The sequence below is a fragment of the Emydura macquarii genome, unplaced genomic scaffold (genome assembly GCF_026122565.2).
Source record: "Emydura macquarii macquarii isolate MOO-44397 ecotype Brisbane River unplaced genomic scaffold, CSIRO-AGI_Emac_v2 contig_75, whole genome shotgun sequence".
NCBI classification, from domain to species: domain Eukaryota; kingdom Metazoa; phylum Chordata; order Testudines; family Chelidae; genus Emydura; species Emydura macquarii.
Window position 1 is genome coordinate 2,282,116 of NW_027130212.1, and position 25,796 is coordinate 2,307,911.

General features: G+C 39.5%; 1 protein-coding gene across 6 annotated transcripts in view; it reads right to left on the minus strand.

Moving 5' to 3' along the window:
* The window catches only part of NCAM2 (neural cell adhesion molecule 2), a 503,301-nt gene that overhangs the window by 197,335 nt on the left and 280,170 nt on the right, over positions 1 to 25,796 (minus strand). For all 6 annotated transcript variants that reach the window (XM_067543086.1, XM_067543105.1, XM_067543094.1 and 3 more), the window contains exons 4-6: positions 24,237 to 24,380; positions 21,363 to 21,500; positions 6,625 to 6,742 (exon numbers count right to left, since the gene is read on the minus strand). In XM_067543086.1, coding sequence (XP_067399187.1) covers positions 6,625 to 6,742; positions 21,363 to 21,500; positions 24,237 to 24,380 — 400 coding nt within the window. The remainder of the gene's footprint in view (positions 1 to 6,624; positions 6,743 to 21,362; positions 21,501 to 24,236; positions 24,381 to 25,796) is intronic.

The window sequence follows — 25,796 nt, forward strand, 5'->3', positions numbered from 1 at the left end:
CCTACTATTATTACTTATTTGTATTTCAGTAGCATCTAGGTGCTCTTACCAAGATCAAGGCCCCATTGTAGTAGGTATTGTAATAACATATAATCAATGACAGTCCCATTCCCCTCAAGAGTTTATAATTTAATCTGACAAAACACAAAGGGCAGGAGGAGAAAAAGAGAAGTGAATTGACTTCTCTAAGCTCTCAGAATGCAGGTCAGTGGTAGAGCTGGGAATAGGACCCAAAGCTCCTGCTCACAAGCCACTACCCGATCCACTAGACCACACAGCCTCCTAGGGCCCTCTAGAGATATTGGAAGGTTTTCAACAACCATTTTCGTAGTGAAGAGTGACTATTCCTACTGAAGGAAGATCTGGTTCACTATTCTCTGATCCACAGGCTATTTCCATACATCTTTCTGTACGGTGTTTTGTCTGGCTGTAAACTTTACTGTGACACTTTCAACTTAAAGTTCACTAAAACTATGGCACTGAAGACTGACAATTCTAAATGTAGAGGGACACAAGAGGACTGTGTCCATCCTTTTCATCTTGAAAATGACTGCACCATACCTTTAAGCAGGGGGAATTTGTCTGGCTGGCTGAATGAAGGGAACAGTGCTTTATGGTTGTGGGTGTGAGGCGGAGAAGAGAGGTCAAACTTCTGAAAAAGGAAAAAAGGGGCCAGCATAGCAACACTGACTCATCCCTTGAGAACCAGATGGGTGTAAGGGTTTAAAAGGGGCAGCTTAATGCATGAACCCCTTTTTATATGGAGCAGGCTGAGTTATTTACATCAGATAGCCAGGAGCATGGATCACCGGGCAGCATGGTTCCATGTGGACACAAGGTGGTGAGAGCCAGGAGAAGGGGAAAATCCCTCCCAGGGACAATTTCCCCCTCTTCCTCCTGGTCTTCGAAGGACAGGCAGATGCAACAGGGTGGTGACAGAAGGGGAAGGGGAATTAGGTACTGAAATAGCTCAGCATCGGATATGCTCACTGGGGAGGAGGATGGAGAGAGAAGGGACTGAATCCCATCCCCACTCCTTGCTGCCAGGCTCTGAGTACAGGCATGGGGGATCGGGTTTCAGTTTTTTCATGCTGTGGACAGGCTAGGGTGGAGGAAAATGTCCCTTCTCTCTCCGGTGGGGGGCGGGGCAGGGGGGAGAAGCCAAACATTGTTCAGAGAAGACGGAGTGGGCTGTTAGGGGTAAGATCACTGCAATGAGGGCAAGGGGCTAGTCCTGGGTAAGGGGCTAGTGGAGCCCAGGGTGGTCTCTGTGATCACCAAAGGCAGCCCTCTAGACTGATGGCAGGGGTGGCTAGAGGGGAAGCATGCACACCGGCATGTGAGCTTGGAACAATTGGCAGGCATTTGATTCAGGTTGTCAAGGTTGTTGCTTCTGGGGTTGTCTCCACAAGCACTGCTGCACTTTCAAAATGTACTGGGTCAAACAGAGCCTGGACATTCATCTCAGTGAATTGCAGGAGATGAGGATGATGTTGTTGACAGGATTGAGTTGCAGAAGCAACAGATGCAGGTTGCTGAGTGTAGGGGTGAGCTTGATCTGCAACAAACAAGTTGTGGGGATAGCTGGGGCAGGTGACCCTGGGGAAGGTCACAGGGGAGAAACAGAATTGTACTTGGATCAAGTGCCATCCACAAGTTAGGCTCAGCTAAAGCAGGACACGATGCACAGAACACGAGAGGGGAAGGGACAAGCAAAAGTTAAGATGAAAGTGTTAAAGGTGTTTCTCTGGGATTACTCTAATAAATGTGATGGGTCTTTTTTTGGGGGGAGGGGGGGCAGTTTACTGTTGCATTTCATATCCCCTTTTTGGGGACTAGGATTCATGTAATGTCAAAGAATTTAAAATCAGTGGCGGCGATTGCACGAGAATTAGAGGAGGATGGGTAGCAGGTCCATTCAAGCAATTACCTATAGAAAACTTGTGGGTTTCCCTACTGGCCTTGGTCCCCAAGAAAGCGCCAGGAAAATATTGATTAATTCACCACCTTTCCTGCCCATTTTTCTTCCTTCAGTTTGCAGGAGCTGGTACTGGGTGGTGTACTGAGATCAGCTGATCCTAATTAGGGGGCGGGGTTTCCCCAATTAGGGGGCCTTTACAGGCATCCAGTCAATCAGGAAGTGGCACATCTGCGGTGGCACAGGAGCCAACAAACAGCTGAAAACAGGGGAGTTTGAATGAGAGTTTGGGGAGGCAGTGTATGGTGTTCTGGTATTGTTGGGTGCTCGTTGAGGGCTTTTTTGGTGGGTTGTTTTTGTCTCTCTCATTGACAGGAAGTAGGGGGAAAGGTTATGACAGATTCAGAGGTGGTAGTGGTAGATGTAGTCACTCAAACAGTGGAAGAGACAATGAAGATGACTGGATGTGGAAGCTGCGGGATATACATGATCCTGGAGGGGGTATCTCAAAAGAGCTTTGTTTGTATGAAGTGCCGCCTCAGAACTGATGGAAGAGAAGATTCGAGGGTTAGGAATGCTGGTGGAAACTCTGGTTGAGTTTAGAAGGTGGGTCGAGCAGATGATGGAGCAAAGAAATGAGGAGGCTGAAGGGAAACACCCAGACCTGCAGATGGAAGCAGGATCAACGAACTCTGAGGGGAGAATGCTGGTTGAGGAAAGAGGCCAGTGGAAGCATGTGACTGCAAGAACCCGGCAGAGGAAAAGATAGGCTAGTGAAGGAGAGATAGAGCTCAGAAACAAGTTTGTGGAGTTGGAAACTGAAGAAGGGGCACAGTAGGTGGTTACTGAAGGTGGGAGGGCAAGGAAGAAGAGAAGAGCAGCTAGTCCTATACAAAGACAGGAAGAGCCAATGGAGATATCACCAAATCAGAACCCCAGGAGGATATAGGAATGGTTGCATAGGATTGCAAAGGAGAATAGTAGACAAGATGACTTGCAACCAGAAAGAACAGGGGATAGGCTGGAGAATCGCACCATCACCAGGAAAAGGCAGGCCTACATGATTGATGATTCCCTCCTGGGAAGAACAGAAAGGCCTGTAACAAGAGCTGATCCGGAGAACAGAAGGGTGTGCTGTATTTATTGGGTGTCTGGCTGGTGAGTCTTGCCCACATGCTCACGGTTTAATTGATCACCATATTTGGGGTCGGGAAGGAATTTTTCCTCAGTGCAGATTGGCAAAGGCTCTGGGGGGTTTTCACCTTCCTCTGTAGCATGGGGCATGGCTCACTTGCTGTTGGATTCTCTGTACCTTAAAGTCTTTAAACCATCATTTGAGGACTTTAATAACTCAGTCATAGGTTAGAGGTTTATTACAGGAGTGGGTGGGTGAGGTTCTGTGGCCTGCATTGTGCAGGAGCTCAGACTAGATGATCATATTGGTCCCTTCTGATCTTAGAGTCTATGAACTCTGTTAACAGTAGAATAGACTCAGTTCTGTGTTCCATTCACTATTCCTCCATTGACGAAGCTGTGTGTATGGTTAGGTCCTGTGGTCCAGGGCCACTTCTGGCTAAGTGTGATATCAAGTCTGCTTTTCTACTTCTGCCAGTGCATCTGGCTTTTCTTCTGAGGGACAATTTTATTTTGACAAAGCTATGCCCATGGGCTGTGTGGTATCCTGTTCAGCCTTTTAAAAATTTAGTACAATGTTGTACTGGGCAACAATGCGAGCAGCTGGTTTATGGCAAACAGTGCTTTATTTAGACAATTTCTTTGTTTGCAGAATAGGCAGGGTCCAATGAGTGTGTTCACCTGTTGGACACATTTCAGATCCTGGTTAAACAGCTGGGTGTACCCTTAGTGGAGGAAAAAAATAGAGGGCCTTCCACTACATTGACCTACCTGGGAATTAAGCTAGGCAGAATGTCAGGCATATCACGGCTCCCTTGGGATAAGCGTCAGAAGCTACTGGGTTTGCTTCGGAGAGCAATAGTAGCCAAGAAACTCACACTCTAAGAGCTGCAGTGTGGGGGATCTTAACTTTGCCTGTAGAGTGGTTGCCCTGGTGAGGGCATTCCGTGCCTGGCTGGTGTGTGTGTTACTGTAGAGATGAAGCAAGATTTGAAGGTGCAGGAACAGTTTTTGAGCCAATAATGGGGTCCTTATGGAGGGAGGAATGGTTATTGGAGGCTTGTTTGAAAATCTGTTTAAATGCATGGGCTTTGGGGAGTTTTACCAGGGCAAGTGGTGTGCCTAGAAATGGCCCACCATCTGGATGCAAAATAGGGTAGTGTGTGACATGACTTTACTTGATTTTTTCCCCCATTTTGGTGGCAGTGGTTATTTGGGGATTGGAGTTAGTTAATAAAAGGGTGTGTTTCTGGTGTGACAACATGGCAGTAGTACATGCTATCAATGGCCAAACTCTCAGATCACACAAGGTCATGAGGTTAGTGTGGGCATTTGTCCTGCAATGCATAAGCCTTAACATCTGTTTTCCTTCCAAGCACATACATAGCACGGATAATGACATAGCAGATGCCTTGCTTTGTTCTCACTTTGACAGATTTTGGGAGCTTGCACCAGGAGCCAGAGTGGAACCTGAACAGATGCCGCTAGCGCTATGGAGTCTCAGTATTTGATGTTGTCAGTGGTGCGGAGATCAAGGGCTCTGGATTCATGGCTGAGCTATTAGGGCAGTTTTTAATTATTTCATTGCAATCTCAGGATCTGGGATGCTGGTAAATTATATGGCCCATTGTAGAGAGACATGTGTTATAGTACAGGGTATCATTGGAACCCGGCAAGTTGCGTGCTCAACAATCTTGACATAGGATATGGGACAATGGAGGACTTGTGTCGCATACCTTTTGTGTCCGATAAAAAGGGGGTGTTGAGATATGGGGTTCACCTGTCAGATTTGGGTGCTGACAAATTTTGGTCAATTTAAAGAGGGCATTGGGAGATGTCTGGGAACCCAACTGAGTTTGGGGAGAAGGCAGACAAGCAAATTGCTGGCGTCTCTTTGTGGTGAATGTCCAGTGCAGGTGCTCCATAGGAAAAGTATACAGTGACCGGATAAATGGATTGGAAAAGGACCTAAAAAGGAGGTGTCCATTAAAGGACCAGAATGGGTGGGGGAGGGGTTGGGGCTCCTATGTATGGTATGGCAGGAAGCCACCCCCCCTTTCTTATAGTCCACCTTAATTCTCTGATGATGGGAGGGGTGGATGGTAAGGTCCCAGGAATGGGTTTGCTGCGGCGGGGACTGGATGGAAAAAGAGGGGAGCTGGCAAAAGCCCCATGGGAAGTTATTTCTTTCCATATAGCCAGACACCACTGTTGAATTCTCTTCTTGTAGTAAGGCAAATCAGGATATCAGATTTCTGATAAACTCTAGAGAATTCTGCCTACCTGCGAGCTACATCACATAGCATGACCTCAAACGGACACCAAGTTCCCAGAGTGTGAAACTTTAGTTTGTGAATTCCACATACTACTTCAAATAATTTGGGTTTTGCATGGTTTATTTTATTTTTGTTTAATCTGATATAAACTGAATTCTCATCTATATTGGTGAATTGGGTAAAGATAGAACTTATTTGCATCTTCTGCAATCCAAATGAATTAATGTTAGACAAAGTCAGCACACCATTTGGCACAATGTGTGTCCTAAAGCAGGTTCAGTCAAGGGAAACCAATATCTACCTAAGACAACTCTAATAGAATCTTCAAAGTTTCAAATTCTGAGTAAAAATGAGAGAAGATAGCTGGCGATAATCCCTACAGAGTCCAGTGCATCCTGAAAGAATGTGCACAGTTCTCCTTCTCCTTTTAAAAGAGCATGTACGGAGACAAATTTATTGAAGCCCAAAATAAAAATAAATGTCCATACAAGAAATCTCAGGTATTTCACATCATAGCACTGGATTGTATCTTTTGTTAATTGATCACATATTGAAACAAAAGGAATGTAAGTTTGTTCCATAAATATGCATGGAAAAGCAGTGAAACCAGTGAAAAGTTGTTATCCTTAAAGAAGTTGTGTGGCAAATTTTCAAAATGGCATAGTTTTAGCCACATAAATCTCACTGACTTCACCTGGAAGATATACCCCATATCTCCAAAAAGTTTTCTGTTTTTAACAGATTCACATTTGCAAGAGTGTCCAAAACCTGTCTGTAACCAATGAAATCAAACAAATAACACATAACAGAAAAGCCATACCTATCACTGAATATCTGGCTGGACTGGAAGATCAAAAGATGGCTAAAATCAGCTTAAGATAGATATTCTTTTACATTGTATTGATGTACAATATAATACTGTTAACTCTGTGTGTTGGACATGTATTTATAGCATTACATCTGTATTCTGTGTTATTTCATGTAGTTGCATATAGGGTTGGAATCTGAAATTTTCATGGGCAAATTCAGAAATACATGCTGCCTTGTTTAAAATCATAGGTTCTTCAGCTTTATTTGTTTCTCCTTTAATGTGAGGCATATTAAAATATATGTTCAATATTTTCTAATGTCTCTTTCTTGATGTTAACCATAGTTTGATCAGATGTGTGTTATTTAATTTGCTTAGCAACGCCCTGTAAACTGCCATAAACACAATGGGGGTAGTTTAGTTCAGTATGGTATAAATTCATAACACATTTTAAATCTTTCTGATATACAGATATAAATTGAACTTACCTATACCAGTTGATTTCAGGTTCAGGAGAGCCAGTGGCTCTACAGAATAAAGTAATTGCCTCTCCCCGATCTGCTGTGGCATTAAAGGACTTCTGTAGCAAAGTAATTGCTGGAGGAACTGAAGGAAATGTAAAAAAATACATGTGAGGTAAACTAATTGAAAAATATAAAATTTCGATTGCTTCTACGGAAACTTTGAACAGACAATCCTTATTAAGCATTCAATTTACAAACACAAAATGAAGCCTGCCTACAGTATCAAATAACAATAAGATATTTGCATTGTTACATTTCCTTCAGACAACATTTACCATGATTATTTCACTTTAATGTTATCAAGACACTTGTGTATGGTTTCTTTTGAACCAAACTAATAACAAAAACAACACAAGCATCTTACTTACTTACTCAGTTTTATTAAATAAGATTTCAACGTGGCTGAAGGACCATAGCTACTGTAGTGCATGATAGTGCAGAGATACTGATTACTGTTAATTCAACTACCTGAAATGAAAATGTCTCGCTTTTCTCCTCTGTCTTCACACAATCATGCAGCTGACAGGCAACCATGCACTGATGTGAGACAGCACTTTCAAATTAGGTGTCAACCTATAATGTTCTTCTTGATTAAACATTTAATTCTTCTAAACAAACAACAGTATATTTTCTGGACAGGAATATCATCAGCTTAAAATGGTGCACTGTGATAGAGTTCCTTATGTACAATCCATATCTGAAATTACATTTTCAAAAATTCTAACTAATTATAGTGTCCTGAGAATTGCATATTTTGCATTTTTGACATGATGGAGTTTTTACTAAAATAACAGTAAATTGCACTGAACACCTCACCAATATTCATAATAAAAAGCAGTTTCAAGAAACAATAAAGCAGATGATGTAATTTAATATCTCCATTCATGATACCAATTTTATGACTACTGGAATGGTCTTAAGATGGATGGTATGAATCTTAATTTCCATAAGCATTATACTCAAAAGGAATTAAAATATCTATTATATTATTATAGAAGTCATAGTTAAACATCTCTGCTAGGTAATCAAAAATCCCAATTCCTCTAGGGCCAAGCAGACTTGAAATTGCATGTGTTCTTTGCTTGTACTGTGCCAAAGAGGGAAGCTCAAGGACCTTGACCTGGATTTTCTGGTCCACCAACTTCACTTTCCTCCACTGCCTGACTTCCACACCTCCTGTGCTGGAACTCCACCTCCCAGAATAAGGGGAAGAAGGTGGTGTATTGGAGGAGGAAAGAACAGGAGAAATAGAAGAGCAAGTTTCCACCAAGCCCAGTTCTCTGTTGTCAAGAAAAGCCCGTCAGCAGGGTAATTTAGAGTTGCCCCTGTGCACTTTTAATTTATGTGGTGGCTGTTGGGTGAGGATCAGGGAGCCACATAGCCTCCTGTCAGTCTCCTCTCTCCACTGTATCCAGGCTCTGCTTGCCCATGGGAGAGAATCAAGCCCTTTCTCTTTAAGCCAAAGACTTTCTTTTCTGACTCCTGCCTGTTATGCAACAGTTATCAATGATAATAAATCATATTTAGAAATGAGATACTTTGTGCTTTAAAAACTTGATTTTATCAGTTATTTTTATCAGTACTTTTCCATATTACCTCATTTTAATACAAAGATTGTTTCATGGACCACCTCCTCTCCCATCCAGAATTTAGCCAGATCACTGCTTCCCACTTTCAATTGCAAAACATTGCAAAAAATTGTGGCAATTACAGAAATTTCTTATATGGCAAAATATTAGGAATGTGTTTGATAAATTTGTAGCTATTTTGTGATATTCTCTAGCTCCTGGAATTGAGGAGGAGCCAACTCCAGGCAATCAGCCAGTTCTCTGTGGACCAACAACAAGTTCTCCATTGACCACAAATTCCACTGAAGTTAATTTAAGGATTATGGACTTAATTAAGCAAATTGCTCAATCATTTCAAATGTTCAAAAAGAGATAATGAAGTAAGTTTATTGTAAGCCTCATTCTTCCTTTGTAGGCCCAGGTCTTGCAAACATTTGAGCTTCCCATCCATCTTGTGATATGATCTGTAATTTTATTTTTGTCTCAATCCTATTAGGTACATTTTGGACAAAATGGTACTAAAAAGGGAGCCTAACAGGAGAACAACTGTAAACCTACACACTTAAATAAGCTTCTTCATCTTCAAAGACACTGCCAACAGGGAGAGCAGTTCCCTGTCTCTGAGACTTGGGATATGGTGGATGAAATCCTGGTCTCCCTTGAAGGCAATGGGAGTTTTGCTATTGACTTCAGTAGGGCCAAGATTTCACCCAATACATTTTTATTCACAGAAGTCAGAGAAAACTGACACAACACACATACTGAAAGCTGTATGCACTTCTTTTTAACTTTTTTAGCAGCCATTTCTCTTTTCAGATAAATACAGCATGATTTTTTGTCCTGTTTTACATCATTCGTTTTTAATACTGCTGTTAAGACTTCACTATAAATACTGGTACAACAAGAAGCTACAAATAGTTCACTGCTGCAAATGGGAAAAGATACCTGAAAATTATATTTCAAAGGGATAATGTAGTTAAAATGCTTTTCAATTTATTACAAACTCAAAACTCCACTCAAATTCTTATTAATTGGAAACTAACATTTACAAATCAAACATATTTTCTTTCAAATATTTGCTTTTAAACATTTGTTTGTTGACCTGGATTTTGTTAACCATTCACCTATAAGACAATAAAGTCAAGATAACCAATCTACTAATAAAACATCGAGTGCTAAATCACCTCTTGATGGGTACAGAATACATCTTTAACTTGTCATCCATGAAAACTAATTAGAGAGTATAATTTGTGGAACAGAGATCATCAGGAAAAATATACCTTGTAATTAGGCTCAGAAGGATTAGTTTTTAATCAGTTAATGTCAGTAAATGTCAATTTATCCAAACACACACAAATCAAGAAAAAATACTGACATCGATACTAATTAAAAAATACACATAGGCAAAGGAAGAAAAGTGCTGCTTGAAAATTTAGAATACCACCTTAACGTTTATAAAACATTGTAACACTGGCATTAGCAGAGCTGGAGCATGGGTGCCATTTAGGTAGCTTTAACTTTTTGAATGTCAGCATCTACTGTCATTAATAATTATTGTCTAACCTCCTTCATCCCCAATAATTTCCGACGACTGTGAAATTTTAAATCAATAACAATTGAAAAAAATGTTTGTAAACCATAATTTCACACAACTGTGAAAGTTTAAATGGATTAAAAACTAAAAATAGTTTCAAAATAAACATCGACATTATCCACTGAAATTATAAAAAAAAAAATAAAAATTGAAGTCTGCCAAGGCTACATATAATTTCTTGATAAGCCTAAATCAGCATAAAATGTGCATCAAAGTAAGCCAGTTAGGGTCACATTTTCATTGGAATGGGACATTAATTTTGGCCCTTGGGTCTAAAATAGCAGGTAAAAGTGCTCTTTGTGGCTGTATCTCATTGCCAAAGAAGGTACAAGTAGGGCAAAAGTTGATTGTGGGTACCAAAATTCAAGCTAGGTACGAGACCTATGTTTAGGCTGTGGCCCGGTGAACACAAAAACATATCCATCATGGAATTTTCAAACATAAATGCATAAGTGGTAAGTAGTGGGAAAATTAATTTGCACCAGAAAATGAATCCATAAGTGTTTATACCTTGGGAGTAGCCTACACTAGCTTCCATGCATTGCCTCATTGCCCCATGCACTTAAAAGGAAGACCATAGCAAATAAAGTTTCACTGTGGAATAGGCATTTCCACTGGTTTGTTCATTAGCAACATGATTCCTGTGTACAATTGGGCCAATGTCTGGACAGAACGAGAGACCAATAGACCTCCATGGTTTGCACACAGTTTGACTGTACACATAAAACATAAGGTATACATTAGTTATATTGATTTGCTTGAAGAGCAAGTCATTCCAAGACAATTAAATACAATGTGACTAATTGTAGTGGGAGTTTTTATTATTAGGCCAACTCATATTTGTTGGTATCAATGTATATATGTGGTATATTTTTATATATATTCTATGCAATTTTGACTTCAAAACCTGAAAAATAAATGAACTGAAGGATGTTAAGTGATGTAAGGTCAACAGGTCACCCTACTCCCAGGAATTCTCATGAACCAGAAGTCCCAAATTCCAACTGTCAAAGAGACCCTGATCAGTAAGAAATATCTCAGTAATCATACTGAAATAAATTGCCACTAAAATATTCTGACGTTAATCTAAGGTACTGTTGCAGCAGAATTCCTAGCATATGCCCACCCCTCGCCCCCCGCCTGCTCGGTGCCAACAGTAAAACCGTGACCTGACCTTATTAGGCTGCATCTGTTGTTTACAGCAGTTAGTTGTTATGCTGCTATAAGAAAACCGCCTACGCACCTCAGTGCCTATGTTGTTCACAGATATCTTTGTTGCCCACCGATAACGGGCTATGTATCCCGTGCCATAACAGCTTCACCCAAGGCCACAGGCCTCGTCATAGTCTGGCACGTACTAATGTATATCCCTCCCCCAATCCAGAGCTACCAAACATGCGACGCATTCTCTAGTATAAAAAGGGGTATGCCTCATGCCCAAATTGAGAAAGTGTCTGCCAGCCTGATCACCTGGACCGCCCCGCTTCTCCCGTTCCCGTACTCTGAGCGCGAAACGTGAAAGCCGGCCCGTATTGAACGACATGCGACTCCTTCTGTGCCTAGTGGTGAGATATAAAATGTAACTGCTTTGCCTGTTTCTCTGCTTGCTTTATATGATAATCATTTAAGCTACGTATTAAGTATTACAGCGTTTACCCCATATTCCTTAATAAAATTTTGTTGTATTACCCAACTGACTAATTATTGACTCTGGAGGATCCATAACCTGTCGAGACAGGTACAAGTTCAGCACAGGATTCTCTTGAGATACTACACTGATGGGTGACATATAAAATCCTAAAATATGTATTATAGTGTCCTACATGTTTCCCACACCCTAGCTCCAATGACACAGAACAAGTAGGAGCATATTGGGCATGCTCCTGCTCCCATTGAAGTCAACAGCTTGGTTGTTATTGACTTTAAAGAGAACAGTATGAGGCCCTTACTGCCCTTCTGTCAACTGTAATTAAATTGCCAAGTATCAGCATGACATGTGAAGATAACTGTACATCTTGCCCCATCATGCCTGTACAATATACACTGGGCATAAATGGTAGAAAAGTACATAAACATCTTTTCAGGTATCAGAAGAATCCTGAGAAAAAGAAAGCTCCAAACTTATTTTATGACACCAATCAATCTGGGTGCACTATATTCTGAGGGAGCCTGTCTCTTTGTAAATCAAAGCAAAATCAGGTGCTGTTGTGCAAATGTACATTTCAGATGTTCTATTTTTAATACATTTCAGACAAAGCAGGCCGAGTATGCTGTGAAGAAAATTCTGGAGAAAAGATATTCATCCCATAATCAAATATTTTAATATAATTATTGAAGACAGGAAGATGATAATGAAGATTTTGGCTTCAGATAGATAGTTCCAATTATACTGTCTTCCTGGTCATAGATGCAAACTACAAAAGCACAATAACATCAGCCCTTTCCATCACTTGAAGTACTGTATTATTTTTCTGGACACAATTTCGTGAAATGAGATATTCAAAAGGTGTAATAATAATATGCCAATAAGTTAGACTTATTATTGTAGCACATTTATGATTGGACATAGAAATATTGTATTCCCACAGCAAGGGACCTCCACAGTTGACTGTCAATTATCTACACAGATATATTACAGAACTTTTTTTTTCCCCAAGAAATTCACTGCATTTTCCTCTCTTCATAAATTAGAAGGAAGGATTTTTATTTATTTGTAATGTAGTTTGAGAACCAAGCTATCAAGATAATCAGCAGAGGCTCTCTGTTATCCCACTGCGGCCAGAACATTGAATACTAAATTTCTTCCATAAGAAAGTGACCTGACCTCCGCTAGTATGAAGAGATACAGTTGGGTTTCAACTCATTTCATCATTTTATATTGCCATTTGCATCTATTCTACCTAGCCTAACACTCAAATTAATCTCCTTTATGACCGCAATCCCTCTCTCCACTAGCCACTAAGGGATGGAGTGTGGAGGAAGTGTCTTTCAACAGATACACTGAAGGAATCATCTCTGCAACACTATCTATCCAAGCTATGAGAGCCTACTATTTACATTCTAACTCAGGATTATTTTTCCCCTTATGTCATAGTTACAAAGCAAGAATTTTCTATTTTTCAGTGACGCAGAACATATTGTATGAAATTTTTAAAAATCCTGTTCTGGTCTCCTCTACATTTCCCCACTCCCCCCAGAATTCTGTCATTTTGGTTAAAGAAGCCTTTTTCAGTCTGTAAGGCCTCAGTTACTGCTAAGGTAAAGATCATTATTTTATCCACATAACCCAGCTGTGGTGTTCCCTCTAGTATAACTTTGGTTCGTTTGTTTGGTGTTTTTATTTATTTATTTATTTATTTAAATATGTATTTACAAAATACTTGTAATTTACTAAACAAAAAGGCCAAAAATGTCAAACCTGGTCACCCAAAATTAATCTCCTATTAAAAGTCAATGACAGCTGCAGGTACTCAGGAACTATTAAAATCAGGATACAAATTTAGATGCCTAAATATGGAGTCTGTTACCTAATTTTAGGTAAGCAAGTTTGACTATTTGGGCTAAAACTGCTGTGCATGCCTGGAACAGCTTAAGGGGTGATGTAAACCCCTTTACTTTCTCCTTATTCTATGTCTGCCAGGCACCAGCTGGTCCTCCAGTTTACAGTGGATGTTCTACGTTACACTAGCTGCCAACAGCCTCAAGAGACATTTCTGGCTGCCATGAATCAACCAGGTGGATAGAGATGACCTGGCCACAACCTAGAGAGAATCCTCAAGTGGGCCTGTTGGTTTGTTTTAAGGCTCCTTTGTGTTGCTCCAGGATCTGTGCAAAAATGACACCACAATGCAATTTTCATTCTCCCTGTCAGTTAACTCATTCCTCCACTACCAATCCTGAAATAGTAATAAGCATATCATTCTTTTTGCCTGAACAACAGAATCAGAATACAAAGTCTCTTTATTGCATCACAGTGATGTTTTCTAAAATAGTTTCTTCACTGGCTGCATTTGTTAATTTTTGAATGAGACAGAAGTCTGAAAGAATGATAAATGGAGGGCATAACTGCTATATAGTAAATATTAATCTTGAGAAAGCATATGACTTGGTTTTGGGTAAGTCAGTGTTTGGACTATTCAGATGGATGGAAGGGGGGCTTCAAGAAGTAAACATGATAAAGGAACTGCATAGAGCATCAAAAGTTATGATTGTAACTATACATGGAATTTCAAAGAATTTTGAGATGACAGTGGTATTGAGAAAGAGCAGTGTGCTGAGTCCACTTGTCTTTATTCTAGTTATAGAGTTCATTAGTAGGAGAATCAACTTGTGGAGACATGGAGAAAACAAATGTATGCTGAATATGGCCCTATTGGCTGACAGCCAAGATGAACTGGTAAACATGGTATCAGAGCAGGCATCTGTTTTCAAAGACCGTGGTTTGAAAGTAAATACAAAAAAAACATGAAGTTATGCAAGTTGGGAAGGGAGAAAGTTGATTGAAGTTTCAAGAGAGAAGCTGAATCAGAAGACAGAATGTTTGTACTTGGCAAGTACACATAGTGCAATCAGAGAGAGATCTGGAGAATTGAAAAGACCCATCCAATATATATGGGAGTTGGTGAAAAAGGTGTCAGGAGTAGTGTGGAACCAGCAACTAAGTAACAAATTGAAAAGGAAAGTGTATGCTTTGTGTGTTTGTCCCTGCTGTTGTATGGTTTGGAAACGGTAGGTCTTATGAAGATAGAAGAAAAGATGACACAGGGAGTAGAAAATAATATACCCAGGAGAATGGTAAGCAAATGGAGGATAGAATGCATATGGAAGAAATTAGAGGGAATTTGAACTTGGGACTCTTGGTAATAGATAGAATGGAGAGCACACATCTGAGGTGGGTTGGACATGTGGTAAGAATGGAAGGAAAAACACGAACAAAGAAAGCATGGGAGGAAGAGAATAGCAAGAAAGGATGTGGAAGACCAAGGATACATGGACGGACTCTGTCAAGGTAAGTTGAAGAGAAAAAGACTTGAACTCCAAAACCTAGGAACCTGTGCTATAGACCAGAAGGACTGGCGCAGAATTGTGTGCACTCCAACCCCATGTACATGGGAATGGGAGTCGAGAAGTGAAGTGAAGTAAAGTGAAGTGAAATGACATGCTGTATATTTTTAATTTGAAAATTTGTTCTTGATATACACTTCCATCTACCAGTCTCACACATGACAGCAGGCTTTTATATCTACAGTTTATGTCTCCAGAACATTTTAAACTAAGAGCCCACAATTCATTTTTAAACATACAAGGCTAGATCCCTAGCTGATGTAAATTAGCAAAGCAGCATTGATCCAACGGGGATTCACTGATTTATACAAGCTGGGGATCTGGTCCAATGATCTCTGAATTTCAGCAAAAGACCGAATCCTGCAGGAGTCTGAACCTTGAGAGGTACTGAGTTTCCTTGACTTTTATTGAAGCCAGTGTCACAGCTCAGGGTGCTCATTGCCTCACAGGGTTGGATCCATAGTTATTACAGTTCTATAAAATTCTAAATGGGGTGAGGGGTTAATCAATATTATCATCTGCACTTTTAACCTATGTAGTGGTTGGATATTCATTGAGATATAAATAATATCCCAGGCTCCCTATTGATAATGCACAGGACCCACATTTGATTTATGGTCTGTCATTTCCTGAAGGTTTAGAAGGGTCTGAAAAATTTATGGTCAGCTCTTGAAGGATATCCAAAGTTAAATGTCTTCTGACTAGTAGTTTCAACCGGGAGTAAAAAATAAAAATTAATTAATTAATTAAATTAAAATTTTAAAAAATCACAATAGAATATTGCATTTCCATCAACCAGAAGGACTAATGGTTTAGTAATTAAACCTTAAAGCCCAGAAGATTAGTTTTTCATCTACAGTGCCGAGCTACGGAACTATTTAAACAAAGAGGTACCATGTGGTATGCAGAGCCCTATCAATACCACACTTTCAATTGCCCATCAAACACCTGATCACAAGCTCTTCTGCCAAACCATCCCTTCACCTCCCTCTCATTCACATACATTAACCCACTCACCCCTCAACCATCTTCTGAACTTTCCTACCCTGAATGAAAAATGCCATCCAAAGACCCTTTTTCAACTGTGAAACGCTGCTGCCTGCCCTGCTCCTTTTACTTTACACAATCTTGTCTTCTCTGCATCCCATTAGTCAAACACACAATCCCCACCTTGCCTATACTTCCATCCAGATACCTCTATGGCCCACATCACCTCTTCCCATTTGCCAAACTCTGCTGTTATCCCATTCCATACAAATATCTAATCCTAAATTGATAGCTGCAAGATACAACTATTATATCTCCACTTCAGTCTAGCACTTTTAATCCAGCCTTCTGAGTATAAAAGGAGACTGTTAAACACTCTTCATAGCAAAAACTTTTAAACTATACTTCTGCAATCTCAGTATATTTTTCAATTTATTGTCAACACCTAAATATTTTCCTTACTTGAATGTAATTTGAAAAGGTAAAATTATTTTTTTAGGAAATATCAGATTGTTAATTTAAAGAATCATAGTCCTTGACTCTGTGTTTAATCCAACTCAGTATGAGCGTTACTTCCTCCCAATGAGAATGATCTTCCATTTGTATAGTAATTTTCATCCCAAAAGGAATCCAAAGCACTTTACAAACAATCTTTACATTATGATCCCTTCAACTACCATACAACTGAAATGTATCCACCTCCTTCTTGAAATTCAGTAGTGATTTAACAGCACTCAGCAACACTACAACAGTTTAAACCAAAACATGATGAAGAAAATACTTTCCAAGTGAAATTGAAGGGGGAATTTAGGTAGGTAGGATGTAATTGTTGTCTGGGTCAAAATTTCATTTGGGATACTTGATTTAACAACTCTGCTCTTATGAAAAGCACTGTGGAATCTTTAAAGATCACAAGGGATCAGAACCTAAATTTTGTATCTCCTCTGAAAGACAGTTTTCTCAATACTACAGTAAATCCTAATCCCATATTGGGAAACTGTTTATTATTGACCACAATTTATTTGTCTGTAATGAGCTACACTCACAGAGCTGAATAAATTATAACAAAATTGACTCTGAGGGACAAGAACCACCTCCTGAATTACAAACACTTCAAGCAGCTTCCTGGATTTCCCTAAGAGCTATCAAGTACCAACACAGCCCAGTCCTGCTTAGTGTGTGTTTTCTGTCAGGATAGCATGGAAAGTGGCATGGAAGCAGCCACCTCAATGAGGGAAATTCTATGTTCTGAAGATACATCTATGTTTTAAAATAGGGAAATATGACCAAGTGCTATACCTCAGCCTTCCAGTGTACTCATATAAAATTGATACTATAACCACTATTAAAATGATGAACAGCATGTCTGTCAATCTTAGGTGTTTATGAAGTGGCAATCATATTGATATGTAGGACTTTAATATATGTTATTTATTTTGGTCCTAATATCTCATACTACAGTGAATTAATACTACAGTACTTATATATTTGATAGTGATTTAACACCTGAAGAATTGCTCTCACTCTCCAAATTTTTTTGAAGTACTCTAAGAATTATGCCTTAGAGAAATCCATATATGTGCAATTTGTTCCTTTTAAAAATTGGCTTCTTTACCAATTCAGTCTCCAGTCTGCGCCTCCCTACTATCAAGAATCCAAAGTTCCAAGGAGCCACTGGGAGGGTTAGGCAAGAGAAGAATCTAGAAAACAATCAGGAGGCTCCAGAAGCAAAGGATGGGAAGTGACCCTATGTAAGTGGAACAAAAAGATGCTGGAGGCCAGGATGATTAAGAAGAAGGGAGAAACGGTGAGTTGAAGACAGTATCACCCATTTCTGCACACTCCATTCTCCAGTTGACACACAGAACTTTTCCCTGAGAAGCTCAATTAAAACTGCATTAAAAATAAAATCAAAGGTTTCACAAAGCTCCAAAGCTGGACAGTGTCTATTACCAAAAAAACTCTTGCAGAGCTTTCCTATCCTTTTTTATTATTATCGTAACTATCTGACTATCCTCAAAGTTGGGTTTTTTTTTAATTTTATGGTAGAGGGGAAGGTACCATGGGGCTGCGGTTAGGAAGGTTTTACAGGCATAGAAAATTGATGCATTTTTGCTGAATTAGGTTCATAGATATTTCTCTTTCTTGTTAGGTGGCATTGCAATTTATTTATTTTTCATGTTACTTTAAATGCCATTTGGGAATAGATTTGATACACTTAGCTTCATCTTACAGAAGCCAGTTATCCTGATAAATCAAGCAGGAGAAGCCCTTAATCAATATCACTCTACAATGTGAAATGCTTTTAGCGTTGCTCAGTTGGTAACTCTTTTGCCTCTGGACCATAGCACTGAGTTCAAGGCTAGAAGTGTTCACTGTTAAAGATGCTGGACCAGATTCATACTGAGGAAGAAGAGGTGCAACTTTACTGACCTCATTCACTCATATAGAGTCAGAATTTGGCCCTCTATTTTATAATCCAATATATTGTGCCAGACACAGCCTCTCTCCATCTGTTTTTAAAGTCCAGGTGGAAGCAAAAGATCTCATTGCAGTCTTCAAAATGAGGAGATAACCTCAGTGTTCAGGCCAACAATTACCTGTCTTGATAAATTATGTTCCCATATCCATGCGATGGGTGAACTCACTGCATAATGGTTGCTCCATTTCTGTGCCCAGTCACTGCACTATCAGCATTTATTTCATTTACTTTGTGAAACACTCGAGGATACCTGGAGCATTCAGGGCATTACAGGCTGTCAAGCTTTATATTCTCATCTAGAGCATTTCTTTTTCTTTTTCCAAGCAAGTGAAACCCAGCCATATAGGGTATGTCTACATTTGAGCAGAGGGAGAGGAGTATGCTTCCCAGCACACATAGACTTACACAGGCTAGCTGTGCTTGAATTAGAATGCTAAAAAACAGAAGCATAGCCAGGTAAGATAGATGGTGGCTCAGGCTAGCTGCCTATGTATGTACACAGAGGGTCTGGGTGGATACATACTCAGGCACGTAGCTCAAGTTGCTGCCCATGCAACCCCAGCAACATTGCTATTTTTAGTGCACTGCTTCAAGCAGAGCTAGCGTGGATAAGTCTATGTGAGTTGAGAATCACACCTTGCAGCTCAAATGTAGATGCACCTATAGTAAATACTGTGATATAGTAAATACTATAGGCTAGGCTATGGGAATTGCACATAGCCAGGACTCAGAGTATTGTACACAGAGGGAGCACAGGGAAACATTTTCCCTTGCGGACTCCCCAGTTTACACAGAGCATGCACACTTCTATACTCTTTCATTGGGCACAGTACAATCTTCAACCCTCCCACTCCCTTTCTGTGCACAATCACAATATAAAGATTTCTTGTTTTAAATATCACAGCTATTGCTTATTGCCATGGAATTAGGGAAATCCTGTGCAACAAGTAACTTTTACTGACATGAGCGGTCCAGCCTTCAATACTTTAATAGTTACTCAGGTAAGTAAGCGTTTGCATGACAGGGCCATTCAGAAACAAGACATTAGATATTAGAAATGGCACTTTGATACAAAGGAGCTTGTATAATAGAAATACCCTAAATAAGATAGAACCTAGCTGGCCAACAAGTGAATAGAGACACATTCACTTATGTTTTATTGTGCTGACACTGACTTTAAAAAAGTCAGGTCAACCTACATAATCAATTTTATGCTTGCGCTTTCATATTGCTTGTTAAAAGGGTTTATAATAAATTGTTAAAATTTATAATGACTTAAATAATAGTGGCAATGTTCAATGACATATCCAGTTAATTCAGCTGTAGTCCTGCAGTTAAAAATTATGTCCATGGTGTTTAACCAGGTTTTAAATGCTGGCAATTTATAAAATAACTGTGATACAGTGAAAGTTAATAACTGCATAAAATGAATTGGTTTATAACAACACATGACAAGTACTGAAAGATCTACACCTAGCTAAATTACTGCATGTTAGAATCTGAACTCTGATCTTGGTGTGGCTGGCTGTATCCTGTGAAGGATATTTCTTTTAAAACATAGTTTCTCAACCTGTGGTATGTGTACCCCTGCGGGTATGTGAGACACAGGCAGGGGGTACGCGGGTACCCAGTATGGCGAGGCGGGCGGCAACTGCCAGTTTCTAGGGGAGGTGGGCAACAGCCGCCAGCTTCCCACCTGGTCCCACCTCCTAGCTGGGAGGTAGACAGCAGCTGCCCCAGTCTTGGGAAGTCCCTGGCTTTTTGGGAAGCCGAGCGGCAGCCACCCACATCCCGCCCGGTCCCAGCTCCCAGGTGAGAGACCAGCAGCAGCCTCCTGCACCTTGAGATCTGGGCTCGCAGCTGGCTGGCTGCCACCCATGCCCTGGCTCTGAGCTGAGCCACAGCCTCCCACACCCTGTATTGAAGATCGGCAGCAGCTGCCTGCTGCCTGCCACCTGCCGACATCCCCGGATCCCATCCTACACAGAAGCCTCCTCTGCCCCAGCTCAGATTGAGTGGCAATCACCCACCTCCCGGGCTGGCAGCCAGATGGCAGCCACCTGCAACTTGCCCAGGTAGCAGCTCCCCACCCCGGCTCAAAGCCAGGCGGAGAGCCCAGCGGCTTGCCCAGTCCTGGAGCCGGGCTGTACCTGCAGACTTACTTGTCAATTTCACTGCTCTAGGTGAGCAGTGAAATTGACAACTATGACAGCCCAGATTTTACCAGATAAAAATCTTAAGAGTGGCCCCCACAGTGCGATTTGCCCGAGGTCCACACCCTCCTCTAAGGACGGCCATGGGGAGCGTTGCTATCCACTTTGGGGCTGCTAATGCCTGCTCATACCTCACAAGTTTCCGCCTATATGAGGAGAACACCACATGACCCCGCCATCAGGTGATAATGATTGCCTGGTGTTGACCTTTGCTCCTATATGGAGGAAGGGAAGGAGCAAGGAGGGGAGAAACAGCAGGGGGTTTTGTGATCTGCCAGAGCTACACAGCATTGCAGAACTCGGAATTCTCCTGATTTATGAGAAATACAGTCGTCCAGCAATAAAGGGGGAAAAGATTGTATTTCTCAGAGTGGAAAACTGAGTGTTTGGGTACTTATTAAAATTTTCAGAAGTTGGGGGTACTTGCTACTTAAAAAGTTGAGAAACACTGTTTCAGAAGACCTACATTGACACACAGCTTTTACATACATTTATATCATTCAATTAGATATGAAATCTGCTTAACTATATAATTATACTATTAATTATATTAAATGCAAAAACCCACATAACGTAAACCTCGCAATGTACAAATTGTGAACTGTAAACAACTCAATTTTTATTTAATGAAAAACAATGTAATTTCTATAGTATGGATTTGATTCTGCAATAAGAGGCCTAATTAGAATTTCTTAAAAGATGATAAACCTTTTTTATACAATGTAATCAATTGTATACAATATAATCAAAGCAAGATCATATTTCAAATTCAGAAACATCATTTTACCCCTTACCATTCACAATAACAGTGACATCCCGAAAGTCGATTTCTCCTCTCGCTTCCACTCTTCCTTCACATCTATATATTCCTTCATCACTTTTATTGATATTAAGAATCTGGAGATTATTGTTTGCTAACATCACAAATCGATCTAGAAAGGCATGTAAAGATTAAAGTGGTATCAGTAAATTAAATCACTGACTTGGTGAAGAAAATGAGGTTTGATCTATAAAAATATTGCAGGACACCATCTCTAGTACCAAGCTCTTGCTGCCTATACAATTATATTGTGATTCATGACAATTAAGCTTTAAAGATCGACATTACAGGAACTCTATAGAACAGTCTCAGATAGTTCTATAGTGTGTTGAGCTACTGAACTTTTACATCCAACTGTAAAGATACAACATCAAGTCAAGAAGGAATCTTCTAATGGAGTGTGGGCTCTTTCCCAAGGTCATGGTCTGCCCAGTCATTTTATTTAATTTCCCTGTTCAAAGCATGATGGACAGCTGACCCATCTGTCCCTCATTCCCTCCCTTCATGGATGAACAGGAGAAGAACTACAGATCTCAGGATTGAACAGCTGTCTCAGAGTTTGGCCCTGGGTGGAGAAGCAATGCTATTTTAGAATTAGCAGTTGTCATTCCCAGTCGGCTCTACACTTCCCTGTGGAACAGTTCTTTAAATGTTCACATCTAATTCAGTGAAAAACTTGCCTTTCTGGTGAGCAGATCAGTCTTCTGAGCAGAGAGCTTGTATAAGCATTAGGAACTGCCAAGACTTTGTACAGCCTAGACAGTCATAGTTAATTGTGCTAAATCATATCCTAGACATGTATTCACTTTGCCATATGTACAGCAGAAATATATTCACTTTTATCTAAAAAGCTAATCACTGTGTCTCTCTCCACAATGCAGGTGCTAAAAATGTTTTAAATGGAAGCTGCTTCCTAGTGCACAATAAAAAAAGATACATATTATATAACCGGAAATTATCCTTTCAATTGCAGATGTCAAACTATTCTATATTTTAAGTTTTCTTTGAACAAAAATGAAGAAGGCAATTAAAATGAATGCACATTTCTCTCTATAATAAACTAATTTTTTATTATACATAACATTAATGAATTTAGTTAATATCCAGTTTTAGGTATTACCTAATTATCAATGATCAGGTGGTTACTAGAAAATAATCCCTTCCCCAACATCCAAGGTAGCATATCCAACCAATACTGTGAATATGCGAACGGCTCAAACTCTTCTAGCTATATAATGTTTAAAGCACTAATTCCTACATCAGGAGCTGCTAGCTTAAGTCCATGCAGAATTCCCCTCTGAATTTTAATGGGAATTTGTATGGGTATAGCAGTCTGTGCTAGGAGATCCCAATCCCAGATGAGAGGATAAAGGAACAACTGGTTTTTATTGGGGTTTTTAATTGGGTTTCAACTATAAACTATTAAAATCCTAACACTTTGTATTTACTTGCTCAAATAGCTAAACAGCTTTATGTCCTGTCACATCTTAAAAGAAAATGAGACAAACTCAAAATTACATAATGAAATGTAGCATGGAGCACTGTAAATATTTCTAAAAATCAGATTTTTTGAAAATTAATGATTTTAAGAAAAAAATTCTCAAGGTTTTTTTTTTTATAATTAAGTCTTCTGAAACAAGGTTGATTGGTAACTGGAACAACAGAAATGCAAAAACAAATTACATTAACGTACTGTTGCCAATCCCTGATCTTTTGGAGAAAACCTCACATTTGTAAGCTTCAAACTGCAACTTTGAGAAAATGTTGCTTGCTTAATTGTTCAACAACTGTTTAGTTCTTAGAGTCCTTATCTTCCAAAATCCTGTAACCCCCACCTTCTTTCACAATTGAATTATATATAAAATTTGTATCTCTCTTCTAAAGGTAGGAACTCTGCACGTGACTAGGGGGGTAATGGCAGGGATTAAACACAATATGTAAAAAGCAAATTAAATTAGAAATCTGCCTAGCTTTTGTACCATGGACACAAGAACCTGAAAGCTCATAAATAAGTGTCAGTACTAGCACAGGCTTGCCTGAGCTGTTACAATAAGAAATCAAATAGGTATATTACATCTCTGTCTTTGGCTGTAATCATACCTTAGTGACACTACAGTTACATACTTTCACTGCACTAAATAAACTTTAATTTAATTTTGAATTAAAAACATATATCTTAACGACCAGCATGAGGGATGTGCAAAAACAACCTTGCATTTTGGAACATTTAGTGTAAGGCAGGTAGGCAGATAACTCTCCAAAGATGTTTCTGTGCATTGTGAATTATATAATTATTTTGTTGCCCCACAAAGACAGAAAACACAGTATTGGGGCAGTCAGCTGCTTCCTACAGACATCAAAGGCGTACATAGTAGACACTGAAGGCCACTTAATACACCATATCCCATGAGAACAAAAAGGCATGGGAGAAAGAAGATGATCCAGGGTTTATGGTTTGGGTTGAAAATCATGCAAAACTCTCCAGACCCAACTGTACAACCCTTATACATGTTGGTGAGAACTCACTCACTCAAGTAGCTCTACTGGCTTCAGGGAGACTACTCATGAGAGTAATTGCTCACAAACGGGCTGACAGTCCTTGGCTGAATTTTGCTTTAAGATTATTCTGTTAATATGAAACCAAAGTGAAACAGAAGGCATATCCTTTAGTAAGATATCTAGTCTTGATTTAAAGCTTCAAGTGATGGAGAAGCAACACATCCAGAGGTAAAATTAAAGTTTACTTTTAGGAACTCTTTATTACTTTTCTTACATTACAGTTTCTTTTAAAGTAATATTTTAATATATAATTAGAACGTATAACTTAAAGAGTTACCAAAATACTAACTGTCAGCAATAGTTGTGACTTCCTCATTTCGATACAACCAGCTGACAACTGGTGCAGGTGAACTAGTAACGCGGCAAACCACTTCAGCATCTTCTCCTTGTCTGAATTCTTGTGGGGTTATTATGTCTCGGAATGTGAGCTTCTCTGAAAAAAAAGAAAATTGAATTTAACAAGCTTGTCCTGCTTTGTTTTGCAGTTCAAGTTACATGCACAGTTACTCTGAACACATCATCAGATCACAGAAATTAGAGATGTAAAAGCCAGTTCATTCTTCTGTGAATGAAGTACAGACCAACAGTGTACATTCTATGGCTTTGGGCAACCTACGCATAAATGTTCCTGATAATGAGAATTCCACTATTTCCCTTGATAAATGATTCCATAATATCTTATAGATATCTTAGAATCATAGAAAAGTAGGGGTGGAAGGGACCTCAAGAGGTTATCTAATTCATTCCACCACCATATATTAGGCAGGACCAAGTATACCTATATCATCCCTGACTGGTGTTTGTCCAACCTGCTCTTTAAAACAATCATTAACAGGGATTTCATAACCAATTCAAGTACTGAACTATCCTCACTGTTAGAAATTTTTTCTAATACATAACCTAAATCTATCTATCAATATTTTTTCTCCGACCTTCTGTAGACCTGAAGAATAATGGGTCAGCATCCTCTTTATAAGATACCTTAACATATTTGAAGACTTATCAGGTCTCCCATCAGTGTTCTTTTCTCAAAACTAAATATGCACAGGCTTGTTTATCCTTCCTCATGGTTAGGTTTTCTAAACTACCTTTTTTTAAAAAAAATCAATTTTGTTGCTCTCTTTTGGACTCTTCAATTTGTACACCTCTTCCTTAACGCATGATGTCCAAAACTGGACATAATACTCCAGTTGAGACCTCACCAGTGTTGAGTAGAGTAGGACAATTATCTCCTTTGTCTTAAGTATAACACTCCTCTTAATACAACGAGAGTTCTGTAGCACTTAAAAGACTAACAAACTTAATTTCAGCAGGCATAAGCTTTCGTGAGCTTCAGCTCACTTCCTCAGATGCAGTTGGTAGAAGTTGCATCTGAGGAACTGAGCTGAAGCTCACAAAAGCTTAAGCCTGCTGAAATTAATTTTGTTAGTCTTTAAAGTGCTACAGAACTCTCGTTGTTTTTGCTGTATACAGACTAACACGGCTACCCCTCTGGAACTCCTGTTAATATACCATAGAACGATATTAGCTGTTTTTTTGTTTTGCTTTTTTTTGCAACTGGCTCATAGTACTACTGCCTAGATAGTTATTCCCAATTTTGTATTTGTTCATTTGATTTCTCCTTCCTAAGTATGGTGATTTGCACTTGTCTTTATTGAATTTCATCTTGTTGATTTCAAACTGATTCTCCAATTAATCAAGATCATTTTGAATTCTAATCCTGTCCTCCAAAGTGCTTGCAATCCCTCCCATCTCGGTGTCATCCAGAAAGTTTATAAGCACACTGTCCCCTCCATTATCCAAGTCATTACTGAAAATATTGAACAGTGCAGACCCAAGACAGAGCCCA